The following is a 17851-nucleotide window of genomic DNA, read 5'->3' as shown; positions in this document are numbered from 1 at the left end:
AAATGAGAAACATGATACCTGTATAATGAGTTCTGTTATTACGTAGAACAAACGTGACTATGTATTACAAACGTGGAACAAACCTGACCATGTCTGATTAATTTAAAACATGATTCCGCCGTGCCGCTTTTTGATTATCGCGTGAAGGATTAACGTCCAGGTGAGCGCTCGTGCGCGAAGTGATAACGGTCGGCGTCGGGTCTCGCGTCCAAATCCCGCGCCGGCCTCCCGAGATTCCTCTCCCTCTCAGCTCCTGACCTTTGTGTCCGCGGCTGTTTTCCGCCCCCCGCCCTCTCGGCGCGGAGACAGGGGCGAGGAAAACAAATCGCATTGTGTTCTCATTAGTCCGCCGTCCTGTCAGGACAACCTGTATCGCCTGTCAGTGCCAAACATTTAGTCAACCAGAGACGCTCCGCAACGAGAATCGGGCATTTGGAAACATCAAGTGTTAGTGGTCCTTCTTGGGGAATCAGCAGTATATTCTAGTGACTGATGTATGCTGGTGCTTCAGTCTCTAGATTACGCTCCATTTTGTTTGGTTTTTTCATGTCTCTTTCTCAACTCTTAAAATGTAGAGAAACTGAGACTGAGGCAAAAAGCAGCAATATTGCATTTATAAAGAAAATATATTTTATTGTTTTATATTTAAATATATATATATTTTAATAATATACAAATATATTAAAATAGTATACAGTAGTAAACAGTTTCATATGTGAAATAGGCCTATTACTACCGGCAAAAATCTCCACTGGTTGAAGAAATAGCGTCAAAGTCATATGAATCAAAACTTTAAACACGAGAAACTGATTTTCAGTTTGTGGGTCATGATTCAGTGCAAGCTTGTACTAAAATGACTGTATTTAGGTGCAGTCCTAATGGTGAGTTTTATGATATCTGAATTCATAGATATCAGACATATCAAGAAAAATAATATTTAAAGTAATTAAAATGTAATCAATTCATTTTTAAAACCTATTTGATTTGCAGTTTACTTAAAATGCACAATTATATGTGTACATTTTAAGCAGGGTGGTGCCATATTTTCAGATATTTTATGGTGAAAAATGCCACATTTGATTGACCGTGGAAACTCCCTGTTTTCAGCCACGTCTCTCTATTTGGACTTCTTCAGCTTCACAGCTGTGCTTGGAGAAGCTTTAATCCTAACACAGTATATATTCTAGACTAATATAGCATATATTTTACACAAATATAGCATATATTTAATACTAATATAGCATACAGTTCCTCAGTGGAATTTCATAGGAGTCATCCACACATTACACAGTAAAATGTCCCAGTGTTAATTCACCTCCTAACAGACAATATTTGGTCCCACTTGGAATGTGTGACCAAATGTAATCTTTTAAGAGGGCATTTTACCGAATACAGTTTATCCAATGCAAGCATTGCTTTTATCAGTGACTGAATACTCTGTTAGTTATATTCATAATCCTTTACAAATGTCCTTCCAAATAGTCCAAGCTTCCCCTTACTCTGCATGTCACGCTTGCTTGCAATACCAAAAACTTTATTCCAATATTTAAACCAGTTTACCGTACTAAACCTGAACAACATATATTATTGAATGAATGATAGTCAAAAATGCATTATTCATTCAAGAAATGATACTTTATTGTAGTTTCCATACAAAGCCTGGTGGAAATACCAGCTTGGTTCCTGCCTGGTTTTAAGCTGGTCCAGCTGGTTTGGCGATGGTCAAGTTGGCAACAAGGTGGTTGACACAGCAACCACACTGGCAAGACCATGTCCAGCTAGTGGGCCAGACAACAGACCATCACCAAATTCCAGATGGTATCCAGCTGGAACAGAAGCTGATACCAGCCAGAATCCATCTTAGGCTGGCAGCTGGAATTTCCTCCAGGAAAGCCAGCACACAGTGGACCTGGGTCTTATGCAGTACATATTTTACCAAACAGGACATTTTAATGAAATGTTTAAGAAATTTATGAAAATATATGAAGTCATCCGCTGTTTCTGGTGTACCCAATAGCAAACAAATATAACTGCTATCATATGAAAGAACTGTCAGTGAACGGTGAATAATAATTCCATACTGATGTCTAAGACCCTTGCGTACACACCAGTTATTTACTATACAAAACTGAACTTACTTAAAATGTCACTCTTACATTGTTATATGGGCATCACAGGTAGACATGCTGCCCTTGCATGAATGTCTCTTGGTTTAATACAACTGAAAAAATGTATGCTTTATGCCTTATCCTTACCATTAGCTATATCGAGATGGATGATTTCAACAAGATATAGAAGGTCACATATTGACGAGCCAGCTAGCTACCATAACTTAAGTTCTTCTCCCCAAGTTATGGTTAGTTAGCTTGTGTGTGTATGTATGCATGTATGTATGTGTGTGTGTTTGTGTGCGCGCATGTGTTTCACTTCTTACAATGTTGCAGTGTGCTATGAACATTTGTGAGGTGAACACACAGTTTTCATGGTCATATCTGCCGCTGATTAATTCTCATTGTTACACCATTAACTAAACACTACAGTTGAAGGGATGCCCCACTGACCATATAGGGTTCAAAACAAAATGTGGCAAGGGTAGTTCTTTTCGCAGTTCTTGTGCCAAGTACTTAGCATGTAGTGCTAAGTGAAGTGCATCATGGGAAGAATGGTCAGGCAAGGACACAGTAACTCATAGATGAGTTAGCTGCTAATGTCACATCAATCATCACATGATATGCAACATATAGCAGGTTGCTGGATGTTGGGAATGTCTGACAAGGGCTGAATTTAAAAAATCATAGTAATATAAAATAATTTTAGCCATTATGCCATATTGCACGCAAGATGTAGAAGGTCTACTGACAATGAAGGTCTGTAATAAATCCAGGCTTGCTGTATCTGTGCTTTTACATGCATGTTTTCACAACTTACGTGCCAGTGGTGGAGGGGAGAATCTGGAAAAGAGCTACCCACGTTTGTCTACAACCACAATTTCTGAAATAAATACAGTCCATCCTTACATACGTTTTGTACGAAACTTGCATATGTGGCAGGGAATTCATTGGCACCCACAATGCAGCCTTCCTGGCACTCAAATACTGCATTTATCAAGAAATGCAGAAAAATCATTTACTTACACAGCACAATGTTTGGCATATATATTACTTCTCAGCATGTGTCACAATGGTAAAGTGCTATTCAGCTGGTGCATACGTGTACACTTCCTTTTTTGCTTGGCAAGTAGAATATAAAAAGTTGCATACAGTACCTTAAAACTGGATCTTACACGTATCATATGGCTACGTTATTAGGACAGAAAATACTTTAGAACCTGTAAGCATTACAGTGAACTTCTGTAACAAGCAAAAATCAGGCATGTCAGTAGCAGGGTGGTAGTAGGATTAGTGTTATTAGCGCGTAACGCTAATCCTACCAGCCCTCCACTTCTACCACAAAGGGCTCCTTGACTTCAATCTTCCCGCTGTTGACAATCACGCACTCCGTATAGGGCAGGTTCCTTTCGTTTGTGTCCTGGAGCTCGATCGTGTGAACCACAGACTGCAGAAGAGAAGACAAACGATGAACGTGAGAAAACACAGCCGAATCGCTCAAAACTAAGAGAACTCATTTGGTTAAATTGTCAGATGGAAAGATAACACAGGTGCTGATAGACCTTCTGGTCCTTTTCTTAGTCCTGCAAACTCACAGGCCTCAATTAAATCACCATCTTGTGCATAACCCTGACCCAAAAACACATGCAACATGTGAAAAAAAATAAACTTTTAATCCGAAAACACAATTTGATGAGTTAATTTAGGTCATCGTCATCATCATTCCTTTATTTAGACTCTTAAAAACAACTACATGTATCCACAATAAAATCACAAATACGATTTTTAAAACAGTTCAGCGGCACCAGCGCATCCAATTTGAAATATCACTGTAGAACATTCCACAGGACAACTGCTGATCTCACGAAACATACATTTGTGAAGAAACCGTTTCACTCAATTTGCAAGTCACAGCGTGGCGATGTGTTATCCAGCTGTAGAAATGCAGTGTAAATGCTGCGTAAAAAGTTGCGCAAGTCGCTCTGGATAAGAGTGTCTGCTAAACGCCTGTAATGTAATGTGTCGAGGGTAGTTCTTTTTCCAGTTCTTGTGCCGAGTACTTAGCGTGTGGTGCTAAGTGAAGTGCGCCACGAGGAAGTGCGGGCGTACCATGCCGTCCAGGACCTTGCCGAACACCACGTGTTTGCCGTCCAGCCAGGGCGCCCGGGCGGCGGTGATGAAGAACTGCGAGCCGTTGGTGTCGGGCCCCGCGTTGGCCATGCTCACCCACCCGACCCCCAGGTGCTTCAGCTTGAAGTTTTCGTCGGGGAAGGAAGTACCATAGACGCTCCTGCCTGGAGCCGCGACAAGAGATTCAGTTTCCAGATAAGCAACTCTGCTGCCGCCCGCATCGAATCAACGCTCGTATTTAAATTTGACCTTAAAGTTGACCTTTGCCTTTTTCCCTCACAAACACGGTTTAAGGAGCTAATTGTGGCGATCACTGAACTTGCGAAACTATGTCTCTGAAGCACGGCTTGGCAGTTCATTTTAAGTCAAAGTGAAGGACGACTGTCGACAGAAATTATGGGTTTAGTGGACAAGAACGTCCATTAAAGTGTTACAGAAAATTTACCTTTGAACACACAAATCATTTGCACTGAGAGTTGATTCCAAACAATTTTTTTTTTACAGAAAGATGGTCTCATTTCACTTTGATGCAGCTAAGGAAGGTACTTTTTGAGTGAATTGACAACTTCCATACCCATTTAAACCAATCATTTGCATGCTCCTGACTTTTTAAAATGACACCAATTTAAAAAATGCAAAAGTTTACGATTTTAATAAGGAATGACAAGTAAGAATATTTTAAGAGTAAGAGTAATAATATTTTTTTCATTTTCATGTGCACCATGCTCTTTCCCATGAGGCATTAAACTTGGAATTAATATTAACACTACATAAATTCATGCTAATGGGAACGTGAGTAGGTATCACCTTCCAGTCCTTCCCTGTCACCAGAGCATACCTCCTGTTCCATCCCCAGCAGTGAAGTCCCCTCCTTGGATCATGAAGTCTTTGATGACTCTGTGAAACTTGCTTCCCTTGTAGCCGTACCCTTTCTGCAAAACGAGACCCTTTTACAGCACTGGCACGGTTACGGTTAGCACTTTGAAACCACACCTTCGTTACGTTGTTGTGTACCCGTACAGCAGGGTTAATCACTGTCAATGTAAAAAAGGCTTAGCTCCATGAGGGTACGTTGCAGACTTTGCAGACAAACAAAACATGTACAGATTATGTTCACTCTCGAAGGGGTCAAGCGTAGCTGTCAGCAATTATTTTGGTCATTTGGGTGTGATCCTGTAATGGATGAGCGAGCCACTCAACCAAGTCTCACTTCAATTCACAGCAAAATGTCCAGTGCTAATTCAACTCTTAACAGATAACCTTTGATTCCACTCTGAAATGTGGGATCAAATGGTATCTATGAAGCGTTGCATTAACACTGGATATTTTACTGTGTTGGTTCACATCACTATGAAGTATTATTATTAATACAATACCTCTCCCGTGGCTAGAGCAACAAAGTTATTGACGGTCTGAGGAACCACGTCTCCAAATAGACCAATGACAATCCTGCCGACCTCGTGCCCGCCCACCGTTATATCAAAGAACACCTGAAAAAAGAAAAGAATATAAAAACAAGGAATTTGCAAATCTTACCTAAAACTATGTGCAAAATGTATTCATGAACGTATTTTAAAAGCCACTTGATATACAACATTATTATATACAATAATTAAGCGTATCTTGTCTCTTTAAAAATAAATCGAGTGTACACTAATTTTATCGAATTTAATTTTACACCATAGAGTATACTTGTTTCTTACAGACTTGGTGTTAAGTAAGTCGGTGTAATTGTCCTTTAGATTAAAAATATGTCGTTCATAGGAAAAGGGGTGGTGGAATGTTTGGAAAATAACCCTGTTTAATTGATCATCCATGCACAACACGTCTTGCTTTACTTAGTCGTCTTGAAGTGGTCAGTTAGGCCTAATGTATGTTTAGACGTACAACTGCACACATTCGACTACTGCTTCGCGAAGACGATAAACAAGACCAATAAAATATATTTATAAATAAATATATAATAAATACAAAAACAGGATGTGTACAAAGCCGGCCTATAAACAAATACATATGGCGCAGTCATTGACATGCTAAATAAAACATTTGTTTATTGCCAAACACTAATCGATGTTGAAGAAATAGCAACGATTCTATAACACGGGCAGCACGGATTTGACCGTTCGCTAGGTATCTCCATGGCAGCCTACATCACTACCCTGATGTTTGTATATAGCCTATGTCCCAACGTAGATGCTTATTTGCAAAAGAATTTCAACTGTAATTGTATCACTGAAATTAGCGTATACAATGCGACTGACCGAACTCAAAGAGCATAAATGTAGCCTACGCTTATGTCTGCCGGTAGCAAGCTAACGTTAATTGCATAGGCTATTGCAGAATACTGTAGCCCATCGCTCCGGTATTCCTTACGCAGAATTGCTGAGAAATACGACCAGTGCAGGATGCGGCGCCTACCTTAACTGTGACTTTTGGTCCTCTCCTCGCTTTGGAACATTCTGAGAACGAACCTAAAACGAGGAGGATCAAGAAGGATAACAACACTCGGAGCTCCATTTTATTTTTGCGTAAGACAGTCTAGTTGGCGTTTTTTTGTGGCTCAAGGCAAAACCAGCGTGTGCTTCCTGTATTCATGGTCCCTCCTCCAAGGAGGGCAGCGAGACGAAAATGATTATGATCGGCTAGAAAGAAGGAAGACACAGGCTGAGCAACTTATTAAGTCTGCCTATTACAGTAAGGCTGCTTCGCTGGTGCCCTCAAACGACGTCTTGCGCTTTTCCGGTGTAATAGCCTACATATTCAGTTCGTCATCAAATCGTGTAAGATTTAGGAAAACTCGACATTCCCCCCAGACCGTACGGGAATGTAAACGGAGTGTCGATTTTTCTGTTGGTGGATTAGCCTAAGGGAATGTGATCAAGCAATATAGTTTACGTGTTATAGGCCTATTTGATCAGATATTGGGTTAACTCTTGGAATGAAAACGTACTCTTTATGCCTTTTTTGGCGTGAACTATACCACCTCTGCAGATTCTTTCCCAGTCCAACTCCTTCAAAACAGCTGAAACTATGGAGCTTGAGAATATATAGGCCTACTGTAAAGTGTCAGGTTGTCATCTAAAACTACAAAATATCCTTACATCACATGTGCAGATAGGTGTCCTTTGGTTAGTGCGCCAGTCAGTTTATCTGACTAACTCACATAAACAGTCGGCAGATTTATATTAAGTGTGGCAAAGTGCACCATGCATTGAGAAATATTTGTCGAAATGTCATCATCTAGGTATTTAAGTTCAGCAATCCAGGGACAAGGCACAATATGACAGTTCCCATTGCCTTTGTCAAGATTTCTGTGCTGTTGTTTAAGTACTTCCTGACAGCCACTCTTGTTTTGAATAGATGATTTGTTTTGGAGAGAAATTTGTGCTTTCCAATTTTATTCAGCCTTGATGGACTGAGAAGCCAAAATACCCACGCTTTCCACAAATTATGCATATTTGACTGCCATTTTTGTGTACAATTACAAGTTTGATGTATAATTAACGTTGGACTGAAACCTGGCAGAAATAGTACATATTGGCCCACTTCCTATTTCCTGGCAGCCATATTGATTTTCTGGCTTTTTCACATCAAACTGTACAAACTTAGATTAAAATTACCCCAGTACCTCATAGTCATTGCACAAGTGACACTTTAAAAAATTCTACCTTAGCAGATATTTGCAGATATTTGATAGGTTGTTGGAACCCATTTCACTTTTTTCAATCAGCTGTGTAGCACCCTCAGATAAATCAATTAGAATTAGAATATGGCTTTGTGTAAGGTTCAGTGCAATACAAAGCATTTAAAATTGCATGATCCAAGCAGTTTTGGCATGTATCTTTAAAAAAAATAATAATAATAAGAGTAACTACAACATTGCTCTATATTTGATGAAACGTATAAATATTGTGTAAATATTCTAATTAAAGCAGTATGTTCTACTTTTGCTTCCAGCTTGGGTGAAGGTAGCCTGTTCTTACCGTAGCGGCAGTACAGCACTGGCTCTTAAACTTTTTAATACTGGGAAGCAAATTCGAAATTTTGTTCCTTTCAGGCGCCTGTCCAGCACACATACAAGCATGGCCGTGTGGACTACAGACTTATTCCGTGATCCATTTTGACTCCTGGTAAATATGCCACACACATCATACCAAGGTAAATATGCGGGTGGAACTTTGATGTTTTGCATCTACTTGTTAAGGTCAACTGAATCATGAACTGTCTTGAATATACACTGGACATTTCAGCAAAAAAAAAAAAAAAAAAACTGATTTCCCCTTTTGCCGAGAAGTTCAAACTTGTTGGCGAATAGATCTTTCAGCAAGACAATGATACAAAGTGTACTTCAAAACCAGCCAAGAAACAGTAAACTGACCACAAAATAGTCGTCTGGCCTCTCAATCTCTAGACTTCAACTCGATCGAAAGTTTGTGGTTTGAATTGAAGAGGGCAGGCCACAAGCGTAAACAGACGCATCTGAAGGATCTCGAAAGATTGTATATGGAGGAATGGTGAAAGTTACCCCACAAACACGTTCCTCTTCGACCTATAGACAATAAAATAATACCTATTTGCAATACATTTCTATTTGTAAAGAATAGGTTTGGATAGCACAGCTACCCAAACATCCTTTTGGGTAAAGCTGTTTGACTGAACCTTTTCATGAATAAACCCTTTCATGCTGTTTTCAGCTTAGTCCCCAATTATTCAAAAATAAATTTGAGCAAACCAGTGCGTATTACAAATCTGGCCCACGAAAAGATCTCATACAATTTCATGTTCAGCCTCAGTGTATTGTAAACTTATAAAAAAAGCTGTGCGTTATTGCCTTGCATGTGTGAATATGTGTTTGGTGCATGATATAATTGATAGTTGTGTAGTGCATGTAATTTGCACATTCTACTTGCGTGTTCCCATTTTAGACGCATCTTCAATAGCAGCTCAATATCTGCAAGTCCAATGGACTGACGGACTAATTCACACTGATGCATTTACTCATTACTCATTCACAGTAAATATAGATTAACTCGAAATCGTACTATATGTGTTTTATACTCAACTTCCTTTTTATAGTTATAGGAAAATTATCAAGGGAGAGCACAATAGACTTCACTTTACATTAAACTTATTGGTTCTCTATGACAGATCAGTGACATAGCCAGGAAAATCACATTTGTGACACAACATGTTCAATAATACACAGTAAAATGTACAGTGTTAAGTCAACTCTTACAGAGTAGGGCCATATGTACTCTGTTAGAGTTGAATTAACACTGAACATTTTTACTGTGTACACACAAGCCACCACTGGTGCATGTTTTGAGGATAGGATACTAAGCAATCTCAATAGCATTTGTTTAACAGTTTTGCGGCATTAAAACAATGAAAACATTCAGGTCCTGACTATGGAAATGTCTGCATTACATGACCTAGCCAGCGGAAGCATTGTTCAGACAGAATCACAAAACGCAAAGCTTGGCAAGACATTGAGCATCATATTGGAATACACAGCAACTCAGTATTACGTTTGCTGTGCATAAATCAAGATTATGACTAAAAAATAAACGTGAATCCTCTGAACTGTTATATTTAATCCCAGTGATGAGTGGTAGAGGTGGGCTGTATAAACCCGCATACACTACTGAAATTACTCCAGTTATGCTTCTTGGAAAACATTTCAGCATGGAGTACAACTACAAAAAAATGAAAAAAATTAAATAAAGCCAAACAAAAGAAACAATGATCCAACTAGTTTCCTTTCTCCGAAACTCAACACGCAAGTGCCTGGATCTTTGCCCGCTCAGGCCAAAACATATTTCTGTTTCATATATTTCAATTCTGAGCAGCAATAAAATTAAAGCAACTTATTTCCAAACTTTCATTCTTTACTCAGCTCCTAAAGAAACAGTGCAGCCCTATCCTGCTGTGTTCAATGTTGTTGTTTTCGTGGAATGTTGAAATACTGCTGAATGCTCATACATTTGCTGAACATAACTGCTTAACAAGACAAAAAAACACTGTTGTGGAGTTGTGCATTGTGCTACAACATGCTGTAAAAGGCAACTGGAGGTGTGTGTCTGTGAAAAGTTCTTCACACTGACATTGGCCTTAAGCTAGCGATACCCCTGCTTCTTTGCTTGCTCCAATAAGTATGAAAGTTTAGCATTCTTTGAAAGATAAATTGACCGGTGAACACATTTCCTATTTATTTTGTTTTTATTTTATTTATTTTTTGCTCATAAGGAAATAAATAGCTTGTTTCCTTTTTTATTTACGTTCCCTAAAGGTTTGCAGTGTGCTAATATTTTACCCGGCTATTTCATAGTTCAGTGCTAGTTCAGGCTCTTGCTGTGTGGAGCTGAAAGATAATAATATGCTTGATGGATTGGCTGTTCTGTTCAGTTGAATATCTACACCTGTCCTTGCACACCTCCTCTAAGTTTAGGCAAGTTGCTGGATGCTTTCGTACTGTTGTCTTCAGAGTTGCTGCTAAGGTTGACGCCTGATCGTGGTGCAACTTCAGAAACAACGTTCTAGATGTAACTGACAAAATGTTTAAGTAACTGTTTTGTAGTGGCCTTATGTGCCATGTGACACGAAGACGACCGGTGACCGGTTTTATAGAAACCACAAGCCAACTCTGGGTTAGCCCTGCATTCGTTGGATGGCTTGTTGCACTGTGTCTAGACATGGTTTCATACATAGCTGCATAGTTAGATTATTGATAGAACACATTTTTAATATGTTGCGAGAAACCATTCCATGGGAAATTCTTTGAGTAATTTCAAGCACTATACACTTCTACTTATGTAAAAAAATAAATAAATACATATTTCCCATTTGAAAAATTAACTTGTGTTGTAAATGGAAAATAAAATTTTAATCCATTTAACCACGATAAGGCATTTATCAACTTAGAGTATATCCAAGTCAACTTGCCAAGCTCTAGATTCTTTTAAATCATTAACATAACATTTCAGTGCACTTTTTCTCATTCCCACAAGATAATCAACTATAAATGAAAATAATACAATTATCTTCATTAAAGTAAGTATGGGCAAGACTGTGAACTTTCAAAAAATTTTTTTTTTTTTTTTTACATAGATCCAGAATAGTTACTAGTGAGCTAAATCCCAGTCAAAGAACCTTTGTTCTGTGCAGAGTGCAAACGAATAAATCTACATTAGAAGCAAAACTTTACAATTTTCTGGACTAAATATCTACTGCACTGAGAACTAAAGGAATAGCGTCATTTTCACGGAAAGTCTCATCTGAATGTTTTTGTCCCGTGTGCAGTGTACTGTAACTGCACACACCAATCCATACCAAGGGAACAAATGTTTGCGAGTCAAATCAGCGGTTTATAACGTCACTGGATTGTTTAACCACCCTGTCCTACTAAGACACGACTATACATTTTTGTCTGCCATAGGGGACTTCATCTCTAAAATCACATGTACTCCAGAGGCCATTCAAAAATTATATTTTCACTGCAACTAGACAATGCCATCCAACATACTTTTATTATGTTGAAAAACATTTAAATACTTTTTTTTCTGCTGAGTCTTAGAGGATATAAATGTAGAGTCCAGAAGACAAGATTCTACCTCATAAGCTGTTTGGGAGACAGCCTGTTCCACTCATGAGAGTTTGATTTGGCAATGACACTCAATTTTGATTGATTCTCCTGACTCTGAACATGAATTCTTCCAGCCTAGTGGCTTCACAATTGAAACAATTAATTTTTTACATTAATCATAATTTCCAGATCCACGTGGGACCTTAAAGAACTACCATCAACTCAGCATTGTTCAGGAAACAAAAAGTCATTTCTAAGAATAAACAGTATATTTAATGGGCAATCAATGGTAAATTGGCTTTACTCTGTCAGTGAGGATCAGCCAAATTTCTGACTCAGGCTCGTCTGTTTCTTTAAGATAACTTGACCGAATGAGCAGTCAGAAGGCTTGGCACCACCATTTTGGGATTATAAACATGTGTGCTCATATTTAGAGGTCCATTAGTTCAAATTCTGGATAGTATACTGATGCTATGCCTTTAAACAGGTTAGTGCCGCCAAAAAAAATCATTGTTTTGTAAATTTAAACTAGGTTCACTTGACAACTCAAACTGCCTTGACACTTAATTACCATTAAGTGAATCTTACAAATGAGCCAGTCCTACCGAAATGATAAGCGACACGGACCGTATGAAATTTAAATTATGATGGTTGGCTGCATTCAGAAACAATCATCGCATCCTTGTGATGAAGAATATTCAGTACCTAATGTCACTTTAAAATTGACATCTTCCTGTACATAGTAAAATGTCCAGTGTTAAATCAACTCTTGCAGAGTGCACATTGTGCTACCCTGGTCCAGAGTAGGACCATATGTACTCTGTTAGTGTTGAATTTACACTGGACATTTTACAGTGCAAAGTAATAGAAATATGTCTATATGTGTATGACTGTATATTTGACTAACTCACAATTGTATGGCTAAATCTCTGTAATGCCTGGATGGACCTGTGAAAAAACATGTTAGAAGAGACAACATTCCCCTCGTTTTTGTCACCCCAGGAGTTGATCTTGTTTTTCATAAATAAATAAATAAATAAATGATAGTTTGGAATCAATTACAGAGACATGATTACTCTTATACCAACAAAACCTAAAAAACAAACTTAAACATATTTGTGTGTAATTGTCAGAACCCACTTGTTATTGTAAATAAGAAAAAACTGGCTACGTTTAAAAAGGTATCTCTGTATCTCTTTTGCTGTAACCGGAACTTGCCGAACGCATGTCATTTATTTCCGCCTTGTATAACCTGCTCATTAACTGACATAAAACTATCAACGAATGTGAGATCAGTAGGCTACCCAGTGTCTGGCGCTCGAATGCTGAACAGGGGAATCGCTGCGCCCTCTTGGGTTTCCCTGGAAAGATAATCGCTGTTGCACTGCCTGTCAGTGCATATACGTCAAGTTTTGCAGTTGTCCTCTGTGCGTCTGAATATATGTATGCAATGTACGCATTCACCAATTTTGCGCTCGTCCTTAAACTATTGACGCAAATATTGTGTGTGATCTCTTTGTGCTTCATTAGTGATGTTTGTATAACAGTCCCATTATTATAATGGCCATTTTGTATCAAAATTTCCCGTGTTAAGAATATTTAAACCTGAATATTTACAATATGTGCAATATGGGGGAAGCAAAACTAACGCAGTTCGATTCCATGTAAATTAGGAGCGAGTTTGGGCTCGCCGACCATATGTCAAAAAACAGCAGTGACCTTAATTCAAATTCTGACAGAAATCGATGTAAATCCTAATCAAAATATTTGATTACTTGCGGGATCCACTAGTATTTTAAAGACAAGGAAAGTTCAAGACCATGAAATGCTGCTGCAAATATAAAGAATGCTCTTTCCAAGATCTCTGTGATGACCCTTTTTACGTCTTTAAAAGGTCTAAATACATAAAAGTGTTGTAATTTCTCGTTGCGCAGATCATAAATTAACGGTTAGCCCTGCAGATATACCAGAAGCATTGAAACGGTTTCCGATCAATTGTTTCCGTTTATACCCAGCAAATTGTGTCGGCTGAATGCGCAATCATCAATGACACAAACTACCTAAATTATTCCTAATAAAAGGTGAAAATGTGGTTGAGGTACTCTTTAGACGGTCAAGTTGTTCTGAATATTAAAAGGGCATTTATTACTCACTTCCAGGACAATTTGTTGTGCGCAACAGAAGTTAAAGCCAGATGATGCCAAATAAATAGCGTATCACCAACTCCCATCTGAATATACGTCTATATTAATGAATTATATACCCGGCAACCCGTGACCTTAGAACCATAATCAGGAGACATTCGGGGCATAGGGAGAGGCTGTTGAATTCTTTATCGGACTCCTGTCAAAGCGGGCCGTCCATTTGTCTTGCAGCCATCAGGCGAATTAATTAACAAGAAATGTAAACGTTTTAATTGAATGTCAAACGGAATACAGTATGTAAATGCAGGGGACGCCTATCTTAGCAGTTTCAAATCGTGATTATGTAAATATATAACAAGCTTCTTTTAAAAATAATCGCATCAATAATTATATTATTTTTTTCCGAAGAAAATGATGAATTTCGGCACCTAATTTATTGATCGGGGCTCCCAGTCCAACGTGTTTTACTTTAGTGGTCATTAATCAATGAATAAAAACACCAATGCGCTTTTTATAATTGCATCTTATTTATTTCACACATGGGCTAGAATGTCATGTTTAAATAAAAATAAAAATCCCTTAACCTATATGAATTATACACCTTTCACTAATTAAATTAAGATGTAGCCTGTATTCACATAAGCAAACAGAAACAATTAAAATAATAATAACAATAATAGACGTTTTCTATTCTCACCGTGTTGTCACAGATGCGTGTTGACAAATTGCCTACAAAAGGTCTATACTGAAACCAAAGCAAAACGAATAGCTTCAAAATGTGTATGGACACGTGTATTTAACCATCAATCGTATATATTTTTATAGACTACATTATTATGATTTTGTATTAATTACCAGTGATAAGTAGCGAACAAGCAGTATTGATAAAGTCTTACTTGCATATTGTGGTGTGTGAAAAAAAGAAACTGAATGGCCAAATATATCGAGTTGAATCTGGTCAAATTAATGGACCACAAAGTCGGCGATGGACACTTTGATGGACAAGTATGTTATGAGTCATCGCGCTCCCAGAGGACCGCGTTTAATAAGACAGCTCGCGGTCCTTTTCACATTTTGATTTGAAGTTTGAAATCTCGGACTTTTGGGCTTCAGTTGATATTTATGAGCATCTCAGCGACTGAAATCTGACTGGGCGCTTTCAAGGCTGTTTATGAGAAGATGGACTGGACTGTGTGAGAATATACATTTTCAGTTGTGATTAGACTACGTATGACTGGAATACGTTGTTCAGTCTTTAAACACTTTTTGAACGTTGATGTTATTTGTTATGGAAAACCCAGGTCTAGCCGCTCCTGCTTGCAGTACTGAAATCGTAATGGTGAACACAAGTAATGTTATTGCAAAAGTCAGAATAACGGTACGAGCCCTATAATGTTCAAATTTCTTATTAACCTATTCATTAAATATTGTACTAACTCGTGAACAAAAGCAAACAAAGTTGTACATATAATGCAGTTTAACCGAGAAAATGCTGTTTTAAGAGGCAAATACTTAACTTATATAGGACATAACTCTCACAAGAAAATCACATTTAGACATACAGAACTGGGACATTTCGTAGGCTGTGTTTTTATTCACATTCTTTTACAGTGAAATGGTGGTTTCTTAGACTAGAATTCATTTTCAGACGATTATGTTTGTGTTTTGGTTCGTTATCAATCTGAGGGCTCTGGATGACGGATGGCCTTGTCAAAATGACGCCAGTCAAAACATTTTACTGCCCTTCTGGGTGGAATTGTGTAAAATGCCCTACATTTAGATATACAGACACTATCCAAACAGCAATAACTTTCTCAAGCGTCTCAGAGGGTGGGAAACACAGGCGATGGATAACAAGTTGCTGCAACAATGCCATGAAGTCCGTTATCTTGAAGAGTGCCTATTTAACTAACAGTCCAAGACCAAATGTAATGGAAAATACAATGAAAACTCGACGTAATTATTTCTCTACCACATAGACACGTGTAAAAAAAATGAATAAAACAAGCCTGAAAGTAAAAATGTGTTATTACTAAAATAAATTAAAAAAAAAAAAACCTAATTCGATTAACCATTCTGAGCACCGAATTGCGCTCTTGTATACGTATAGTAGGCCTACAAAAAATAAAACTTGAGCACATGCCCACATAGCATGCATATAACATCGATACCATGCATATAACATCGATAAATTATTTTAGCGTTAGCACTACTGGTTCACTGTGTCTCTATTATATCTGGTCCTTAAAAGTTTGCGTTAGTTTTTTAAAGCCCAAAATCCAGGAATAGTTTTGGCATAGACTGATGTTAGAATACATTTTTGGGCCAGTATGAACTCCTTCGTCCCCTGTGTTTTATGCTGTCGTAAAACCCACGTGCCCTTTCTCGAGCCTGCGAGTGCTCAGAGGGCGAGCGCGTGGGGGGAGCTGATATTGTTCTTCGTGTGTAGAGCTGGATAACGAGCACGGCGTTTCCTCAAGTCAATACTATTATGGTGTAGGAGTCTGGGAAATACTATTTGGAATCACTGTCAGGGACAAAGCTTCTTATTTGCGTAAACTGGGTAAGTCTGTTGCTGTGTCGACAGTGCACATTTTGATAAAAATGTAAAGAACTTGGATGTTTAACTCATAAAAGAAGCGCACCCTCCGCTAGCCTAGGCACTGCTCCAATGATTCGGGGGGAGGATAGCGGAACTGAACCGCTGAATCTTACATGATGGTATTACTAACACGTGTGTTATTTGTTTAATGCGTACTGTATGTTTCATAGTTTGTACCAGGAGGCGTTTCTTTTTTCGTATGAATTCTGAATGGAATGCGTGACTTTTCCGTTTGTATTTTCGTGGGTTTTTTTTTAAACGTGCTTGACAATCCACACTCTGTGTATGTCGATGTTAACATATTTCGAAATGTCAACATCAGTAGTCTTACGTAATGATGAAATTCATCTTCACTCGCGCCGACGATGCTATACGGCATTTGAGTGACCAAAACCTTCCAAAAAAAAGACCGTTGAAACTTACTATCTGTTGTACGTTGCAGCCGCGTACAAAGATGCTGAAACCCGGTGACCCCAGCGGATCTGCCTTCCTAAAAGTGGACCCGACCTACATCCAGCACTGGCAACAGCTTTTCCCCCAGAACCAAATAAAGAACGGAGCCCTGGCTCAGCTCCAGCCGCCGGAGAGAGCGACCATCTCGGTTGAAAGTCTTCGTCAGCGCCCTAACCTGATCTCCTCCACGTCGTCTTCGTCAGCTTTAACGCCGTCCTCGACCTCTTCCATCTCATCGGTTTCCTCGCTGGCGGGTTTAACTCAACTATCCGTGCCGCAAATTGCACTTTTTGGACAAGCACTGTGCACCGAAATCCCCACATCAGACAGTGTTAACCCTCAACAAGCGAAAGAACTTTGTTTGTCGTCCAACTGTAAAAATGACAGAGGATCGAGGTTTAAATTTACCTCTGAGGAGTTAGACTACTACCTCTACGGACAGCAGAGAATGGAAATAATTCCACTGAACAATCACACCGGCGACCCCAATAATCGTACGTATTCTTTCAAGAAGACTCATGGATATTACTTGTGTCCATGTAGAAAATGCATGTTTAATATGTTCCAAAACAGCAAATGAAGTGTCATGTTCCTCGTGCATGTAATATTATGTTTCTTGGGCATAAATCTGTTTTAAGTAGTGCTAACAGGTTAACAACAACAGCATATATATATATATATATATATATATATATATATATATATATATATATATATATACTCCTCTCCTCCACCCTTTGCTCAAAAGGCATTTTAACATTCAAAGTCAAGATGACCACTTATTACAGTGTTGGAAATTTACCTCAAAAATGGTGTGGAATTTTCAACTTGT

General features: G+C 38.5%; 2 protein-coding genes across 4 annotated transcripts in view; one reads left to right on the top strand and one right to left on the bottom strand.

Moving 5' to 3' along the window:
* Positions 1 to 1616: 1616 nt before the first annotated feature.
* Positions 1617 to 6969, bottom strand: LOC118206971 (peptidyl-prolyl cis-trans isomerase C). Its single transcript, XM_035380174.1, has 5 exons — positions 6657 to 6969; positions 5615 to 5728; positions 5077 to 5170; positions 4218 to 4402; positions 1617 to 3555 (listed from the first exon to the last, which is right to left on the bottom strand). Exons 1-5 carry the CDS (start codon positions 6753 to 6755, stop codon positions 3427 to 3429), a joined length of 621 nt encoding a protein of 206 aa, XP_035236065.1. The 5' UTR covers positions 6756 to 6969; the 3' UTR covers positions 1617 to 3426.
* Positions 6970 to 8288: 1319 nt separating this feature from the next.
* Positions 8289 to 17851, top strand: part of prdm6 (PR domain containing 6) — a 63690-nt gene continuing 54127 nt past the window's right edge. For 2 of the 3 annotated variants that reach the window (XM_035380171.1, XM_035380173.1), the window contains exons 1-2: positions 16377 to 16527; positions 17009 to 17513. In XM_035380171.1, the coding sequence (XP_035236062.1) occupies positions 17021 to 17513 (493 nt within the window). In that variant the 5' untranslated portion in view covers positions 16377 to 16527; positions 17009 to 17020. Of the gene's footprint in view, positions 8397 to 16376; positions 16528 to 17008; positions 17514 to 17851 lie in introns of those variants that run through there. The other variant, XM_035380172.1, reaches the window with a different exon arrangement.

Source organism: Anguilla anguilla, chromosome 10 (assembly GCF_013347855.1).
Source record: "Anguilla anguilla isolate fAngAng1 chromosome 10, fAngAng1.pri, whole genome shotgun sequence".
NCBI lineage: Eukaryota > Metazoa > Chordata > Actinopteri > Anguilliformes > Anguillidae > Anguilla > Anguilla anguilla.
This window is presented reverse-complemented; position numbering and strand designations above follow the sequence as displayed.

Bases quoted from the DNA above. Each gene is read 5' to 3' on its own strand.
- LOC118206971 (XM_035380174.1), bottom strand. From the start codon at position 6,755: ATGGAGCTCCGAGTGTTGTTATCCTTCTTGATCCTCCTCGTTTTAGGT. The intron at 5,729-6,656 runs GTAGGCGCCGCA...TTCTTTTTTCAG, and splicing joins GACCAAAAGTCACAGTTAAG to GTGTTCTTTGATATAACGGT. The intron at 4,403-5,076 runs GTATGCTCTGGT...TCGCGGCTCCAG, and splicing joins TGCTGGGGATGGAACAGGAG to GCAGGAGCGTCTATGGTACT.